The sequence below is a fragment of the Erpetoichthys calabaricus genome, chromosome 8, assembly GCF_900747795.2.
Source record: "Erpetoichthys calabaricus chromosome 8, fErpCal1.3, whole genome shotgun sequence".
NCBI lineage: Eukaryota > Metazoa > Chordata > Cladistia > Polypteriformes > Polypteridae > Erpetoichthys > Erpetoichthys calabaricus.
Window position 1 is genome coordinate 91,568,906 of NC_041401.2, and position 19,722 is coordinate 91,588,627.

A 19,722-nucleotide genomic window follows, 5' to 3' on the forward strand; every position below is an offset into this window, starting at 1 on the left:
GATGACTTTGGTAAAGTATATGTTTCTAATCCTGAATATATTAAATTGTATGTTTTAGCACAAGAGATTTCACTTACTGTATACTAGAATACTATGTAATTCCACCATATTTGATCAATATTTTATTAGTTCTATAAACATCAATTTGTATTTTGGATACAACTTATTTTGTGAAAAAGTGTAAATCCAAAAAAAACACTAGTCATTTTTGTTGTGTTTTTAAGTCTCTTGTCATTCTTAAAAATTAAATCTGCTATTAGCCAAAGAAATGGTGAACATGTGTGTTGTATACTACATTGCATACCATCAGAAATTGCCAGTTTAGCTCATAAACCAACTTGGATCTATCTGGACACTCTTGCTGAAACTCCATGGCTATGCCAGTATTTCCTATAAAAGGATGATACAAAATGCCAGCAGGGATGCAGTGATTTCCATACTGTTTCTCTTAAATAAAATGATGATCTGAACACATTACAGAACTAGTAATTTTATTGATAGTTTCAGTTCTTAGCTTCCTGTTCTTTCACTCAAGGCTCTTAATTAAGACTTCACCTAAACTGTGAAACAGAGTAATTCTATAGAGACCCACAAGGGAGCACTCACTCTCTGACTGCCTAGTAAACATAGCCCGGAGCAAACTTGTCAATGAGATGGAATGAAGCTTTGTAAATTAACATTTTCCAGTATATCTCAGGTTTGTCCTAGTAAAACACTGAAATGTTTAAATAAAAAAAAATAAATTAAACTCCTATTCAGAGGCAGTTTACAGATTTACCAAACAAATGACTCGTACTTTTCATTTTTTTTTTTCAATCTCAAAAACAGCCACAGCTTTACATTATGCAATCATAATAATTGCCATCTTTCCATGAAAATGGCTAAAAAAGGATGCTGCTAGTTTCAAAAAATATTTTCACCAGTTAATGCCTGGAATAATGTAACTAGCAAGACCAGACATATTTCACGTTGTCGATCAAGCACATATCTCATCTGGATTAGGCAAGCATTCATGTGAGGATGAGTTTTTTGATATAACAAGTACCTGTTACCACCATTCAGTCCTTACTACTTGGAGGTAAGCTAAATTCAGAAAAGGTGAATGTCCCCCAGTATTTTGCATTCCTAATCACCGGAGAGTGGCCACCACAGTTTTAAGGTCAACAGAGCTGATTGTCAGAATATGTGGTCAACAACACAGTTAACTTCCCTTCAAGGAATTAACCTAGCTCTGTTTATTCTATATAGTCAAACCCTAAATAATTATTAAACATGTCAGATGTAGAAATTACCAGAAAACTCTGGAATCACAGAGGGTATAATTAGTGGACTGGAGGAGGCCCTGTTCAGTGACTTTGTTGATTTGTGCAGGTTGCACGGTCTACTGCTCTACATTAGCAAAACAAAAGAAATGAAAATGGTCTTCTAGAAGAGCAATACTTATGTGACTCCAGTCACATGATTCAGATACTGTACAGTAAGTACCATAAGATTAGCTTAGATTAGATGAATCTGGATGGAAATCTGGATATGACTAAAAATACTGAAGCAACATAAAGGACCAGAAAAGACTTTAATTTCCTGAGGAGGCTCGCGTTGTTTGGCTTGAGCAGAACAATTTTTGCATGTGGTGCTCTTTTAAGCCGTGGCATGCTGGAGCAGTACCTGTTAAGGAAGAGACAAGGTTTCATACCTGGCTCAAGTCTCTTTACCTTTAATTTATTTATTTTATTGTCTTTTGATATAATTAAGTAATTTTGTAAATTCTGTTGTTGAATGTGATTTCTTCTCAATGAATACATTTCCATTTATTTATTTTTGTTGTATTATGCTGTTTGTATATTTATTTGTTCTTGTTTGTATGCTCCTTGTCATCTTTATGACACAACAGCTGTGGGACCGACTCCAGACCTTTAGAAGCCCACAGCCACCAGTACTTCAACATCTGAGTACCTATATCTGTTTTTGGGTTCACATTTTGGATTTCATAGGTTTCTTGTTCTGATTTTCTGATTATGACCTTTTGCTTGTTAAAGGTTGAAGACTGACTGGATTACAGACTGGATTTGTTTGTTTATAGGCTTAACTTTTCAGCATAACCTTTTATGCCTCAATTTTCCACTTTTGCTCTTGCTTGTATTTTTTTAATCTTTTTGAGTACATCTTTAAAGTATTAAAGGAATTTTCTTCGTAGGCCTGAGCTTTTTACAGTTTTTTCTCTGTTCTTTGTGGATATATTGATTATAAAGCCTCTGCTCCATTTCTGTGCCTGTGAAGGCCATACGGCAGCCTCCTGAGTTTGGACTAAGCCATTTGAGAGTGTGAGGACTGCTGTGTGCGGGTCTGCTCCATGCTCCCTCTTCCAGTTTTGGGAGCCTCTTGAACACAACACCATCGATAGTCATGACCGTGATGGGGTATACAAATGAGGACACCACATGAAGCAAGGGGTAGGTGCAAAAGAGTACAGTGCTTTTATTAAAAACAATCACAATTGATAGATTACAAGTGTCCAAATAAATGGTGCAGTGCCCAAAGTTCCATAAATAAATAATCCATAAAAATATGTGAAAAAGTGGAGGTTAAAATCCAAAAACAAATCTTTTAAAATGAGGTTAAATTCATGGCAGGAAGTTGTCCTTATTTAAAAAAAAATAAAACAAACAAAAAAAAAAAAAACCCGGTGCCTTCTCTCTTTTAACTGACGGCTCGCCTGCTTATCCCATACAAGCCTTGCAGCAGGGGAGTCGCCCTACCAGCAGGTGCAGCTGACCTTCAACTGGTCTGGTAGCCTTCTGTTCCCTGGCTACGTAAGCTCCCTCGTGGCACCGAGACTCGGGTCCCCAGTGACCAGGGCACTCAAACTGGGGCTCTCCCTCCCAAGCCTCCTCAACTCCCACTGCCTTCTGTGGCAAGCCGTTCAATCTCCTGAGTGTTGGCCATACACTCTCTCTGGGGCTCTCCTCCCAGCTGCCTGCCTCTGCTCATACGAGCTTGCTGTCTTCATCTCACTCACACACTCACTCTGTGCCCTGCCCTCCCTCTTTCTTCTAATCTGTCTTTTTCTTTCATTTCTTTATTTCTCTCTTTTGTACTCCCTCTTCTCCTTTTTATATGGGGACGTGGCACAGGTGTGCCGATTAGCAGCTCCTGGCATCAATTGCGGCCACAGGTTACTCCACACCTGTGCACTTAAGTGAAGAAACACCCACACCACATCGCGCCTGGGAACCGCTCCCGCCATGCTACCATGCCTCTTTCCTTAAACCCATGAGTGCGCAGATTATTTATTTAAAAAGGCAATCAGCCATGGACCTCACTTTACCACATTTGGTCATTTCAAAAATGCAAGGCCTTTATTAAAAACACAATGCAATGTAGTTAGTTTAGTTCAGATGTATTGTTATTTGTACATAGTACAATGAAACTCATATAATAATAATAATTATTATTCATTACATTTATATAGCGTTTTTCTCAGTACTCAAAGCGCTATCCACACAGGGATGCTCTGTTTTCATCACACTGCCAATCAGCATGCATCTTGCTCTCTAGGCTTTGTAAAACAACAATACAAAATGTAAGAGGCAAAAAATAAATGCCATTTAGGAAAAATAATCATATGATTTGAACATACATCTGTCTGTTATTACAAGCCGGAGTTGTGGAATTGTCAGAGCTTTACCCACGAAGGCCACTGGAAAAAGAAGCATACAGGAAACATACCCTTTCCTTGAGAAAACAGTACCAAGAATTTGTAACAGAGATTTTCATTTTCTGTTTGCTTGTGTTATCACAAGCATGCCTTAGTACCCACATCAACTTCTTCCACATTAGACTAAAATCTCCAATATATACATGCATTGTACTTTTGAATTCTTCATGAAAATAACCATCAAAAATGTTCTTTAGGATGGATGCATTTTCCTATCTAATGAAGATAATAATCAGCAGTTAATCCTCACTAATTAATTCGATTTAATGTTGTTTCTAAGATGTATTTCACTGCTTGGGTATAACTCCTATTAGATTATATTTATATCTCATAAATGCAGCTTTCTGTTTTTAAGAAATTATTAACATCTATTTTGAAATTGTCTGGGTTTTTAAATGATTTTAAATGTATCCAATTTTTTATAATTTAATTATTTTTCATAAAGTGCACTTTCAGTCATAAAACCGGCCACCCTATGTTTTGAAATAAACTATAAAATTACATGCATCAAAAACACAATCTTATTGCTAAACAGAGAAGTATAATGTAACAATACATATAATTGAACAATTATTTAATACATACAGTAAATTATTCCTATACACCACCAGCACCGTCCCATTTTTTCAGATGGCATTACTGCTTCCAATCAGATTCTTTCATATCACTTTCATATCACAACCCCCACATTTTCCTTCCTTTTAAAAGAAGATTTTTATCCTTTTACATTTAATATATGGAATTCTCTCCAAAGCTTTGGGGATACAGCAGATGCTATTAGAGTTATGTTAACCCTGTCAAGAACTTTATGAAAAGAACTTTTGATGACTTTTTGATTGGAAGTGGCTGCCACTTCAGCAGAATTTAATTTGAAGCTGAAAGGCAACTAAGGTTGAGCATGTCTGAGCCTGTCTTCAGTGAAAATTGCTACATAAGAATTAAATTTGTATATTGTTTTTATGATTGATGACTTTGAAAACATGAACATCTATTTTTTATTTCAAAAATAATAACATAATTGATAAACAATGGCATTTTTCAATAAAATCAGAAATAATCACATACTTACATATTTTAAATGTCTACCTGTATATCTTTATGAATATGTTAAGAAAACATCATAAAATATTGCTTCTATCTGAATCAACATGCTGACAGCAATAACAACTTAACAAAAGGGTCACTGAAAATCAGCAGCCATATGGTTAAGCTTGAAGACTTAACTGTACTAGATGGAAAGCATGTTCATAAAAGAAAAACTCTGAATTAACTCAGAACATTTTGCAATAGTAATTTCCCTTATAATCTAATTAACCCAAAACTACAAAATTATGTCAGAATTAAGATCATTATAGCTTATAGTGGCATTTCATGGCAATACTAAACAAATACATTTTCAAGGGACAAATTATAAAAATAAGCAAGTAATAATACCTTTCTAAACATACTGTACTGTAGACAAGAGAACGATGTGTAAAATGCAATGAAAATGTCAAGATTCCAAAACCATCTCCTGAACCTGGGAGGCAACAGAGCAAACTGGCAGCATTAAAACAAACTTCCTGAATTGCTTATAGTTTGTTCAACATGACTGCACAAACATATCTAGTTTGTCAAATATTTTATAGAATTTGAAATGAAAACTTACAGAAACCCTTTTCAGAAATTATCACATTAAACTACTATATTTCCAACTACTTGCCACATCAAATTGAAAAAAAGCAGTGAAACTGCTAATAAAGCAGTGCATCACGATGTAGGATATTGACCGACTTCAGTACATGCTCATTAAAGTAGCATCAGTCAGAGCGTGTCCTCATCGGTATTACAATCAAAGCCAGTCAGATCTAAGTATGAGATCACTTGTGTTAATTACACAAGAGAACAGACTTATGGAACATTTGCCAAAAATAAAACACATTCCGTTCCATCTCCACAAGAGACTGCTTCCTTTCACTTACTGGCACCAGTGTGGTTGAAACCTTCAATCATTTACCCTAAACAAACAGATTTAAACCCAATGATTGGCAGCTGTTTCTTACATTGTTTTGGTTAAATGCACTGTACATTGAAACAATGGAATATTGAATTTTGTTTAGTTTTAAACTAGATAAATTAGTTTGCCTCAAAAGATTAAAAAATCCTGTATTAAAAATAAAAACACAGAGTTGTCAATTGCAGCCTAAGGTTCAAGTTTTATGTTTAGCTCTTAATCACAATAAATCCTGTGAAAAACTCAAAATAAGAAAAAGCAAAAATTCCATGTCAAAATGAAGACCATTAAGCACATTTAACAGCCCAAGAGAGAGTTAAAGGGTTAAACTTTTTTCATATAAACTGGTTATGACACCTGTCCTGGGAGGACATGAAAATCAAAAAAGCTAGTCATAAAAGCAGCTATTGTCCTGGTATGCTGGAATGGAAATGGTCTAATGAAACAACCCTGTATGGGAGTTGCATTTAAGAAACAAAGCCTGCAATAAGAATTTGAGGGAACAAAAGGGGGTTGAGTTGTTTCAGCTTGGCTGAATAGGCTCACCATCAAAGCTGCTTACAATAACCCAATGACTAAGCTTAAGCCTTCCAAACTAATTAGACTTTTCACCTTTTTTGTGAGTAAGAGGCTAGTGTATTATTGTCACAAAGGCCTGGGTTACTGCAGAACCTTTCTTTTTGTACTTTTAAACAGTGCAAATAACAAGAAAAATACTCATTTACATACACTTGTCTTTTCCTGCTATTAATCCTACCTTCCTCTCATCTAAAATAAACATTGTTCTTGTTTGCACTATTCAATTCAATTACAGTCAGGTGTCACATTCTTATAAATTTAGCCCTGTGAACTAACTAGATAGACAGACAGACAGACAGACAGACAGACAGACAGACAGACAGACAGACAGACAGACAGACAGACAGATAGATAGATAGATAGATAGATAGATAGATAGATAGATAGATAGATAGATAGATAGATAGGAGTTTTAAGCAGCTGTGATTTTGAAGCCACTAATACAAAACAGATGCTCTTAACCAAGCCGCTGACCTATTCTTACATTACACAGAGTCTGTTTAATCTAGCAGCAGTGTTATCTGCTTTTCTGTTGCGTCATTCTTGGTGACACAGTGCACATGTCTTAATTCTTTCTCATATACCCATTTAGTTGAAACCCGTGAAAATGTTGATTAAAGCTAGAAAAGCAGAAAACAGATATAAAAGAAAGGTTAGAAGTTTACATAACCCAGAACTAACGCAGAGGTAGCTGGCTACATTTTAAAATTTTACCCAAGAATGATTTGTACAGGAACAGTTTGATGCATCTTGCCACAGTAAAACTTTCTGACATACCTTGTCAGTGGGTGAGGAATCTGTACATTTTTTGAGATTGGAAAGTTAATCAGTCGTTTTAAAAATGGGAACATAATGTTTCTGTTCTAATTACTGAAGATAATACTGGTCAACCTCCATGTAAAGTCTATGAACATCATAGTGCTAAAATGAATATTTTGTCTGATATCTGAATATCTGATACAGAAGGAGCAGTACGAGTTGTAGGCTGGCCAGAAACAACAGACCTATATTTTGTCCATGTGTTTACAGGAGTAAGTCAATCCTGTGTTTTATAGGCTTAGAAAAGGATTATGATTATATATCCTGTGAGATACTCCTGAAGATGTGACAAGATTATAGGATTTTAGGTCCACTGCTGCATAGCATTTGAACTTTGGGCTCAGAAAACAAGGGAGGCAGCTAGCCCCCTCTGGGATTTATTTACCATTTAGGGAAAAGGTGATCATGGGACTGAAAAAAGGACCAGTGTAGAAGTGTCAGTTTTATAGAAGTCATACAAGAGTCTTTTGAAGAATTACCAGTCATCTGCCATCTTCACCCTCAATTATGATCATCAGATGTTGGTGGTGACCGTAAGAATGAGACGAAGTAAATTATCTGTGGTCTTCTGACGCATCAATGACTTAGTGTCAAAGCTGTTTGCAATTTAATAGTTCAAACTATCCCACATCAAACCCGCTTAAAACAATTTACAGTGGTGATGGAGTAGAAAAAAATCTCTCTATCCTTAAATATCAGCTTGGTTCTTCTGTTATTTTGATTCACCTACTGAATTTTTAAATTAAATTCAATTCAATCTCAATATAAGCAGAAGTCCAGCACCACAAAATGAAAAGGAAATCTTATGCACTGTTTGACAGAAAAAAATTGTCCAGATTTTCCTGTTTGTACATTGGTGCCAGCAAGATGATAAGGCTTTTACTGAAAGTCGTTAAAGGGATGGTGCAAACATCATAATTCACTTCAAGAATTCAGGAAAAACTAGAAGGAAGCAAAACAACAGGCCCAAGTTTACTCCTCAGAATACGATTTTCATTTCAGAGGATTCAACATATTTTTTCATTTTGAGCATATTTAATTAATAAAGATTGACTCTGCACACTTACTATCCTTTGACTGCATGCTCCATTTTACTAAGACACGAGCGTCTAAATACAGAAGACAAAAAAGTCAACTCAACCAACCATAAAAACACTTCCTTATACTTTGAATCAAATCCCAGTACCTAATGCTAATAAGACCCTAAAACCAGTATTTGTGAAACCGGTTCAACTAAATAATAAAGTAAATCAAAAGTAGGACATGGCTATTTTTTATGAGAAGCATCATGGTAGTTAAATAACAATCTGTCCATTTCTGCAAAATGCCTTCTTCCCCAACCAGAATTCTCTTGGAGAAAAAGAGGGAAGTTAAAGAATATCCTTAATTTAATAAAATTTCAAAAGTATTCTTACTTTTTCATTTTTCCTACCTACAAATTATACAAATTAACCAAAAATTCCGAGAATAACAAACATGTATTTGTGGCTTGGAATCTCAAGTGACATGCTGTTGGTGCAGACTGCTAACAATGATTGTAACAATCACTGACTCAAGGTTTGAACATCTTAGGACAGAGTTAGAAACATGTAAACCACACCGTCACTGTGTGCTAAAATAAGTGTAAAGTTCAATCATGTATAAAGGTCAAATCATGAGCACACACAAGAAATGGAACTTTGATGTACAGCAGATCTCTATCAAATCGCAGGCATTAAACATTAATAAAATAGACCAAAACTTAGCTTATGTTCAAAACAAAGAAAATCCATTCCTTAAATTTAATGGTATGCAAGTTTGTTATTCCTGCTTCAACAGCTTGTCTGTTAGTAATGATCAGCAAACACCTGCTCTTCACTTTGCATTTAGTACTGATGTAAGTTAGGAATAATCTAGTATACAGTATACTAAATTGTTCTGCTTGAACTAGAAATTCATGTTGCTTGAAAATTATGCATTATGTCAGTTTGTCAATCATAGAAGTGCATAACATTTTTAAAGCTTTTAACAGATAAAGTCAATGCTTTTTTTAAAAAGTGTTGTGGTCGTGCTCTGTTTACAATTTTTTCCTCCTGATTAAAGGTTGAATGATTATTTCAGTCTTTTTCTTTTTTAGAATGCTGAATCCAATTCTGATGTTATATTTCTGTTTTATGTTTGTTTTGATATTGTTAGTTTATTCTAATGCCTTTGTTTTTTTTTGTGGACAACACCATGGTAAATCGGTCCTGACTTGTGATGTCAGCAGTGACAGTATGGAGATCCATGCTGTACACTTTCTCCTCAGCCGAATTTGATGGATATTCCTTTGACCTTTAGCACTTTATTTTTCTGCTGTTTAGCTACATTACTTTGAATATGATTTAGGATTTTGTTACTGGTTGCCAAAAGAGTGGTCTGATTTTCTGGTTTAGAACTTGGTGTGTGTCTTTCTTAAATTCCTACTTCTGGTCCTCAGTTCAAATTATTACAGCTATTCTTTAGATGAACAAAAATGTATTACATAATTATACAATATTTAATGTTGCATTATAGTAATGTAAAAGACGCTGCTTTCCATGGCCAGCTGTGTTTTAATAAAGCATGAGTTAAGACATTCTCCAAAATCAACTGCTGAAGCACTACTTGAGTGCTTAATTTATTAAATGAAAAAAAAGTAAAACAGACCAATATACTGTACATATCTGCTGATGCTTACAGAATCAAGGAAAAGTTATCATATAAATTAATTAAACTCATTTCGCAAAAGAAAACAAAGGTCCACAGCATTAAAAAACAAATCATTGAAGCAAACCACCAAAAGCTTATTGCTCTGATTTTTAGTTCTATGAGTAGTTGCTGTCTGACCACACAGTAATGCTTGCAAATGCACTAAAAAGTGATCAAAGTCTCCGAGGAAGACAATTTATGCAATCTTTAAATTCATATTATCTTTTCTACTTTAAGTGCAAGAAATGCTGCTTTTTGTCCAGGCCCTAAATTGATGCTTCATTAAAAACATGTACCATACTTTATGGTCAGAGAACCTGTACACATTTTTTTTTTTTAAATGATCAAACTCCCTCCACCCCCCCTCCCACCCTACAACAGACAGAAGAGATGGTGATGTCAGTGACAATAAAGTACATTATAGGCCTCAACTTAAAAAAAAAAAAAAAATTAAATTTCTTTTCCTTATCATACGGGATTTCAGGATGTGTGTATAACAAACAATATTTCTGGACCACACTATAGATGCCAGCATAGCTTTCTTACCTTGCCAAACTGTTCAAAGTATTGCTTCACATCTTCAACTACTGTATTTGCAGACAATCCACCAACAAATATTTTTTTTGTTCTTGTGACCATCTGTAGAAGGAAAAGAACAATAAATGTTTTATAATGGCAAGCACAAGTCTTTGAACTATTCAGTTTGATGGCAACTAGTAAAAACATTAACAGTATAACCACAATAGTAAGTACATAAACTAACAAATGAACAGAGTCACCATTTATGGCACAAGGAACATAGTGAAAATTAAAGGAGATGGTATGCTAATACTGAATTACTCGTCTGTGGTACCTATGAGTGCACAGCATGCAATGGCTGCTTTCTCACTGCAACCCACTGTACAGCTCATCTATCCTCTCGCCCTCCCCCACCACCTGGATTTAGTGTTTCTTCCCATTACGTCTCCATCAGTGAAGACTGATGTTGCACCTAGTAAGATCGTGTCAATCAGCGAGCAGCTGTGCACAGCTCTACTATAGGAATCAAGTTGAGAAAATCAACTGCTGCACAAAATGAGCATTTATCATCCAGACACTACGGCTACAAACTGTTTCTTGGTGCAAACCAGACTGCGGCACTCCTTCTGCAGTAGCTTTTTTGATTTCTTCTCCAGTATAACAGAAATTTCTAATTATTTTTCCAACACACATTAACATAGTAGGCAGAAAAGCAAGCATGTCAAGCAGTGTGTATTGAATTTGAAAAGAAAATAACGATGTCACTAATATTAGCAATAAGGCTGGTACAATACAATACAATTTGTAAACAACACAGCAGTCAATAATAGCACAAGGGTTTTTAAGGAAGAGAGCTGATTACAAGGGATACTGCTAGAACAGGATGATTCACAGCTGGAAATTGAGTTTTAAAACAACAATACCAACCACCCCTCCAAAAAATCTGTAGCTGTCTGAGTTTCAGTCTTTGTTAGCTGCAATGTGTGAAAAGCAGGCATTGTATAGAATGCCTGGGAAATCTATAGAATGTGTGACATTTTTAGGCAAAGCATGAAATGTCTCTGTTGCCTTAATATGCTATATACTTTCCCTAGGCATTGTATATAATACCTAGGCATTATACAGAACAACAAATACTATTTAGACAAAGTATGAAAAGTGAGTCATGAAAAGGCCTTTATGGAAAAGACGTATGTGAAAATGAAAAAAGAAATACAAAACAAAAACCACACGACTCTCTTACTAAAAAAAACTACTTGTTACAAAAAGGAAGGCAAGAACAGCATTTTGAATTGTACTTAATTGTCTTTTTCACACAAGAGCATATTTTGACACTTGTTCGTGCACATACACCTAACAAAACCTTGACCGCTTCCTGTGGACTGAGCGATAGCAGCTGATCAAAGAGGTATTTCATGATCAGGAACGTCAGTCACTAGCAAAGTATTTTAAACTTTGCCAGTTTGCCTTTTGGCATTGCACAGAATGCTTAGGAAATGTTTAAAATTAAAATCATTTCATACGTTAATGTCCCATTTTTGGCATTCTATAGATTTCCTAGGCATTCCACACAATGCCTAATTTCACACATTGATGGTAACATATACATATGATTATACAGTACATATATACATATGTATAATCAAAGAGATTGTTTCTGCAAAAAAATTCCCAGCTGCACAAATATACTTTTGAAACATGTGCTTTTGAAAAGTGAGAAATGAAAAATTCCCAAAAAATCATTACAATTTGCAGTTCTTGCTGGACAAAAAAATGACTCACTGAATCTTTAAAAAAGGGGCAATATGTACCTCTAAGTTTAGAAAGCATTTGCAAAAACAGACAGACATACATACATAATACTGTATTTGTTCCTGAGGGAAAATTAAATTATTGCAAATATTCTAAAGAAGTGCAAAAAAAAAATATTTGTTAGGCCATGTAACAGTATGAATTATGAAGCTTTTCTGACATTCACTATGTCCAGCTGTCACTGTTTCATAACACTCCGAGATTTTTTAAGTGGGGCAGGAGGGGAGAGATGATAAAGTAGTTAAAAAAAACGAAGATCAGCATGATTTCAGCTACTCCTTTTCAAACGTGTAACATTTTCTCTTCTAGATAAATTACTGAGCCTCCTTCTCCAGCTGGCTGGCACATGTGCATCCCACAGCATATCCCCTCTAACTTTTATGCTGTGTTTGTGCTTTTCAATGAGTTTGCACACAGAGGCAAAACATCTGTGACCTTTAAAACAAGCACCTAGCCTAGGTTGCTTAGACTGAATAAAAAAGTGCTTTGAAATAACACATAGACCTTTTTCAAATTAAGAACATAGAGTACTGATCAAAGAAAAGCAAGGGTACAAATGCTGGATGCTCCAAACATCCATTCATTTCTATCTATTTGCATTCCTTTGAGAACCTGTAAAATGAATAATTAGTGCCATCTAAAGCTAAATGTACATGACTCTGATATGCAACAATTACTACAGATAGAGATAAACATGTTTATCATTATGACTGCAAAACCAAATCCGAGTTAGCTAATGAATAATACACTCTTTAGCTGGCACATCAAGTAAATTACAGTACCTTCTTAATAAAAATTAAAAAGGAGAATTAGTAAAAAATAGTTCTCTGTCTCCAGTAATTTCAATTACTACCAACAATGTTTCAAGATGAAATGACAAGTATGAAGACTAAGTTGTTTTATGCTGTTCTGAGCAAAAAAAAAAATAAAAATGTAAAACTCTGTTGAGAACAAAAGCAGCTACACACAAGCGAATGCAAATTGAACAGTATTGAAACAGCATTTCCTTCCTGCCAATTCATTTCAGTACCCCACCTACATACTCTTCATCTCAAAAAATAGCTTTCTATCCTGGCCTGCTTAAAGTGTGTGTGTGGACTCTGTATGTTCTCTTTCCCTGTGTGGACTGACCATACCCCAAACATGAATGCATTAGGTTAAGTAATGGCTATAGATTGTCCTCGTATGAGGGACTGTGGGTACATTTTTGTATACAAGTCCAAAAGTAGACTAGCAACCTATTAAAGGTTAGTTCCTGTCTTGTAACTGATGTCGCCTGGATAGGCTCTGGCTCTTAGCTACCCTAAAAATGTATTGAGAAAGTAAGAAAATGGATGGATAAAGGAACTACTTAGATTAATAAAATATATAAATTCTTAGAGTTGGTCTCGTCCGTTGTGGGAGATCTGAAGCGGGACTCTGTTAGCGGCAGTGTTAATTTTTCTCTTATTTTTATTATCCCGAGGTATCCTGTTTTTACCCAACTCGAGGAAGTTCTATTACAGTATATGCAAGCATATATAAACATGAGCAGTAAGAAAGGGGCTCAGAAAGAAACGGCAATTAAACCCAAAGATACACCCAAGCCTAGACAGGCCATCAAGTCCAAGTTCAACCTCAAGGTATGGCCTTACAGAGACTGACCCGGAGCAGACGGGCGAAAGCACAGATCTCCTGGGACCCCAGGCCACTTTATCGTCTCCAGTTGAGAGTGAAAGTGGGAGTGAATGTGCAAGTGATGCAGGTCACGATAGCTCATCGATTCCTGAAGATCACTTGAAACTGGAAATGGCCTTGCAGTACACGCTTTCATCTACTCCTTGCGAGCCGGCTGTAACGGGCTTGCCAAATGCTTCTGAGTTTGAAGAAAATATATAAATTCTTAATGCCGTATTCAGTGCTTTCCAAAAACGTTCTCGGGTTGTTTCTAGAGAACGAACCTAATGTCTTCTTATACCTTCTTTGATTGCAGTAACAAGTAGCCCAACATCTGAAGGCCGGCAGCACCACATGATCCGTCCTTCTTTGTTTCTGTACATAATGTATGAAGGATTTTTAAAGAAGTTAATCTCAATAAAATTTCCCTCTCTGGATGAAATTTCAGAGCATATTTCAAAAATCTGTACTGACCAATCAGTTGACATCTTCATTGAAATATTTGGCATACTGCTGAAAGAATCTGTGGTCCCCACCTGCTTCAAAATGACAACTAGTCCCTGTGACTAAGAAAACAAAAATGGACTGTCTAAATGACTAAAAACTTGACACACTCTCGCAAATAGTGATGAAAAGCTTTGATAAACTGGTGCTGGGATTTATTAAACAAAATATTCCAGGTAGTCATGATCACATCATCATAACCCGTACACAAAAGATACCATATGCTTTGCACATCATTACTATCCTGGCACATCTGGATAATAAAAACTGTTTTGCCAGAGTCTAGTTTATAGATTACAGCTCAGTGTCTGTTGTACAGACAATCCTGACCACCAAACTCCTCAAATTAGAACTAAGTCCCACCATTTGCAATTGGATTTTGGACTCACTAAGAAACAGACCTCAGGATGTGCAGATGGGAAGAATCACATCTTTCTTGGTAATACGAGGAGCCCCCACCTCTGTACTCCTTTTTCACATCTAACTTGGTGACTAAATATAGCTACAACTATATCATTAAATTTTCTGATGATGCCACCATCATAGGCCTGAACACCAATAATAATGAGATGGCTTACAGAAAAGAAATCTACCTACTGACTCAATGGTGCCAGGACAACAATAGGATTCTTAATTTCAGCAAAACCAAAGAGATGATCACAGACCTCAGGAATCAGAAGGCAGACAGCACTCTAATCTACAATGAAGAGGATGCTGTTGAGAGGGTGAGCAGCTTTAGATTTCTTGGAGTGACGATCACTAATGAATCTAAATAGGCACAACATATTTCATCTCTTGTCAAGAAGGCTCACCAGTGCCTCTACTTCCTCAGGTGTCTAAGGACAGCTTGCATTTCTCCATCTGTTCCTACAAACTAATAGAGTGCCATCCTCACTGGCTACTTTACATCTTGGTACTTTACCTGCTTGTCTTAAAATTATAAAGCCCTGCAGGGATTGGTGAAGGTGGCACAGAATACTACTGGCACACAACTGCCTTCTGGTCAGCATATACGCAACATTCACTGGCTTAGAAAGGGAAATAGGATTATTAAAGGCCTTAGCCATCTCGCACAGTCAGTTTTCTTACTCCAACTTTCTGGCAAATTATACAGGACCATTGGCACTCACACCAAGAATATTCAGGGATAGTTTCCACCCATAGATTGTACAGTTACTGAATAGTCAATCATAAGAAAAATTGGAATATAAACACTGTTTCAGTTTTTGATTTTTAAAAAAATCTGTCAACATTTCTGAAAACATGCTTTCACTTTGTACATTATGGGTTATTGAGTGTAGGTAGATGGGCATAAATTTAAAAGGTATCCTTTTAAAAGTAAAAAGATCAATTTTTAAAAAATACTGTATTTCTTTCCACTGTTAGGCAGACAATACACAGATAGTTTCCACTGAAACAGATCAAAACAAATTCTCTTAAACCTTTATTGGAATATCTGGAAGACATTAAAACATGGGTGTCACTCAATTTTCTTAACCTAAATGACAAAAAAAGAGAGATTGTGTGCTTTGGACCTTCTGATATTACTTGTGCTCCAGAAGTTAATCTTGGCTCTTTCACAACCTATTGTGAACCCTTTGAAAAAAATCTTGCTGTGATTTTTGATAATGCCCTCATATTTGATAAACAAATTAACTCCATTGTTAAAGCCTGTTTCTATCCGCTCAGGGTATTGGTTAAGTTCAAGCCCTTTTTTTCTGTACATGATTTTGAAACACTAATTCATGTGTATGTCTCTTCTCCGCTTTACTATTGCAAGTCATTATACATTGGAGCAAATCAGTCATTCCTTGCTCGTCTTCAGCTCTCCCAGAACACTCCTGTGCCAGGCTTCTAACAGGCACACGGACACACAACCACATCAGTCTTAGCTTCTCTTCACTGGCTTCCTGTTTGCTACAGGACTCAGTTTAAACTTTTACCGTTTGTTTGTAAGTCCCTGAATGATTTAGTGTCCTTCTATCTTACAGACCCCTTGCACTCTAACTCTCCTTCATGATCAATGAGGTGCTCTTGGTTGTGCCAAGATCTAGAATTAAGCTTAAAGGGGACCGGGCTTTTGCATTAGCTGTCCCTAAGCTTTGGAATAGTCTACCTTTTTATATTAGGTCATCACCAATTTTGGTGACTTTAAAATCCAATTTGAAGGCCTTTTTTTGCCTTAGCTTTCTAAACTTGTATGTGTGCATTTATTTTTAGTTTATGTATTTACTGTATACTGTATATTGGCATATTTATGGAAGCTGTACAACACTTTGGTTGACTTCCGTTGTTTTTAAATGTGCTCTATAAATAAAATTGTCTTGACTCTGTGTATATGTGTCTTTGTTGGCATTGTATTATTGTCATTGTTCTGAGGAGACACGTTAGCTGTGTACTATGTACACATATCAATAAACTTGAACTTCACCTTCAACCCAGACTTTCTTTGCAATTGCTGAAAAGCAAATACAATAAGTAAATTTCTACAGAAATATTAAGGATTTAGCAAGGACATGTCTTTGGTGATAAAATGTTTGAATGAGTGCTGTAGTGCTTGCTATTCTCCTGTCCTGTACTGCTTTGGCTCACAGTGGGTTGAATCACCAGCTCCTGAAGGTTCACCTTAAGCTGCTGGTTATTTATAAGCTATTATGGATGCTTCTTAATAACAAATCAAATAAACTTTCCTGAAAATATGGTTGCTCTCAAGTCATTTATGATACAGACTGGGCTGCCTGTCAACTTGTAAAGTGCACTTTAATAAGTTAACAGAAAAATAAGAGAAGAAAATCATAAAATGAATTCAGATTTGTAGTTTTTTTGAAGCAGTTCAGCAGTGAATGACTAATCGGGCAACCCATGACACAGTAGTTGACCCTGCTGCCTTATTGTACTATTGATTTGGGTCAAAATCCCAGGCTGACCGCAGACATTATGGATTTTGCATGTTTTCACAGTATTTGCATGGCCTTTTTCCCCTCATTGCTTTGGCTTCCTGACACATCCAAAAGACACTGATGTGGGTTAAGTTACTTCTCTAAATTAAACAGTAGGTGTGAGCATGAATGCTTGCATTAATGTGCCTTACAATGGCTTTATCGTCAGTCTGAGGTTCTTTGGTTTGATGTTGGATATGATAGTCCTGAAATGAACTGTGGTTCTCCATGTCCCAATTATCAGTAGTTGAACAAATAAATACATAAATGAATATAGGATTAGAAAACTATTTCCTATTAAAACTGACAGCAGTAAAAACCTACAGTACTGCAGGGTATGCGTTTTCTATATTTAAACAAATGTATTTCACTATTTCTTTATACAAATAAATAATTAACATGGTTAATAATTAATTGTTAAGACTGTTAAGATCACATACACTGCCAGTTATATGAAAGCTTGTGCTAAGGGGTCGACTCTGAAAAGCTTGCCAAGACTGTAGCTTTGCTTTTCTTAGCTTGCCTTGCAATTTCATTTCTGTCCACATTATGGAGTAGAGAACCATTAAAGAAATTAAGTGCATTCACACTTGTACTTATGTCACCTGCTTGCATAGGAAACTGTCCATAACAATACTTACAAAGAAAAGACCTTATCTTGAATAAAAGGAGTATTTTATTAATGTGGAAATAGACTGCTTTGTCAACTCCTTTGTGAGCAGGAATAAAATGAAAGGGGGTAAAAAAAAAAATAAAAAAAAAATAGGGGTTAAGAAAAAGCCAAGGAGTAACGAATATTTTCACATTCAGGCAACATTAAGTTAACTATTTGTGCTAAGCTACTTTTGGTCATTGAATGTATAATTTGTGTACTGCATTACACTGTTTTGCAAAATATCTGAAGTGACCACACTATATTACATTTTCAACATCAAACTCTTGATTTATGAATGAAACACTTTGAACTTGTGTTTTTGCACTAGTAATAAACATGTTTTCGTTGGCACACATGCACACGCATCTATTATACAAAAATAACTGAGCAAGTAACAATCTAGAGATACAATTAACTTCTAAGAAGAAAGTACAGAAACCATTAATCACTTCATATGTATGACTTTGCAAGAATTAAGAAGCCGAACCTAGATGTCACTTCCATCCTGATCAATGCATTAGGGATTTGTTCAGTACTATTTTGCATCGCAACAGTTAAGCCGCCCCCCCCCCCCCCAGTCTGCTCCAGCAAAAATCCTGGAGCTATGCTGTAGAAAAGTCATGATGATAAAAATGAATTATTAGATTCACTTAATCAGCAGCCACCGTTATACTCTTCATGACCACTGAGATGACGTCAAATACAGACATGCAATGTGCCAAAGGAAACAAAATGGCATTGTGGCATAATGGAACATCTTGAATTATCTCAATTTACACTATAAACAAAAACTAAAGAGAAACTTGTGATCATTGAGTTCTACAAACGCCTAGATCAATGCACAGATTGTGTAAATCTATCCAGGGCATCCCATTAAAAACTTAATAAAAGTATGGCTCATAACATTATCCAGCAATCAGATATGTAGAAAACACAATGAAGCTAGATGACCGGGTGTTAGGAAAAATAAAAAAAAGAATAAGGTTGCAAATTTTAAAATGTCAAGGAGAGAACAAGCACAATTTCTGATGTGGGCAAAACTAACAACGAGCATTATGCAAAGACAATTAACCTGTATATTACATGTGTGCATCTGAAAATGTTTTCTGTGTGGTAGAAATGTATGAATGAGAATATCAAGTGTGGATGTATGACAAGATCAAGATTGTCTGAAACAGATGATAACCAAAGAAGAAACGGAGGGATGACTAAGTGCTTACACACCAATGTTTTTTTTTTGCCTAAAAGCAACCTGAACCTGAAGTAGAAGACAGTCTTAACATATCGTAGGGTGGTAGATTAAATTCCTGAAGACAACAGTAGCATGGGTCCAGAAAATGAAGGGGGAAATAGAGTCAGGTAAAGATGCCAGTATGGTTTTTATGGTTTTGTAGCAAGGGTGTTAGGAGAAACTCTTCACTGTGTGGGCTGCAGGATGGGGGTTCATAAAAACATTTAGTTGTGTAATGAAAAGTCTACAGGTGGTGAGAGCAAATTTTGTTTGACATAAGTAGATAATATGGGGTACTACATGCTAGTGAAAAAGCTGAAAATGAAAATGTAAGACAGAAAATTTGAAAACAGGTCCACTCTGTTACAGATGGATGAGCACACCCACCATGGTAGCAAGGGGTAAGATATGGATTGAAGTATTTTTGGGAAATGTTCCCTGTTCCATTAGTTAAAGGAATTCATGCAAACTATATGAGGAATTGAATAGTATACATAACTTAGAGGACACCTATTAAGGCCAAAGATATAGAAGCGAGGATTATTACTTTTAATGTGCAGTGTCTCAGTGAAAGGAAGGATGAAGAAATGG

General features: G+C 35.8%; 1 protein-coding gene across 10 annotated transcripts in view; it reads right to left on the bottom strand.

Moving 5' to 3' along the window:
- The window catches only part of msi2b (musashi RNA-binding protein 2b), a 632,499-nt gene that overhangs the window by 440,024 nt on the left and 172,753 nt on the right, over positions 1–19,722 (bottom strand). For all 10 annotated transcript variants that reach the window (XM_051931155.1, XM_051931152.1, XM_051931154.1 and 7 more), the window contains exon 6: positions 10,362–10,454. In XM_051931155.1, coding sequence (XP_051787115.1) covers positions 10,362–10,454 — 93 coding nt within the window. The remainder of the gene's footprint in view (positions 1–10,361; positions 10,455–19,722) is intronic.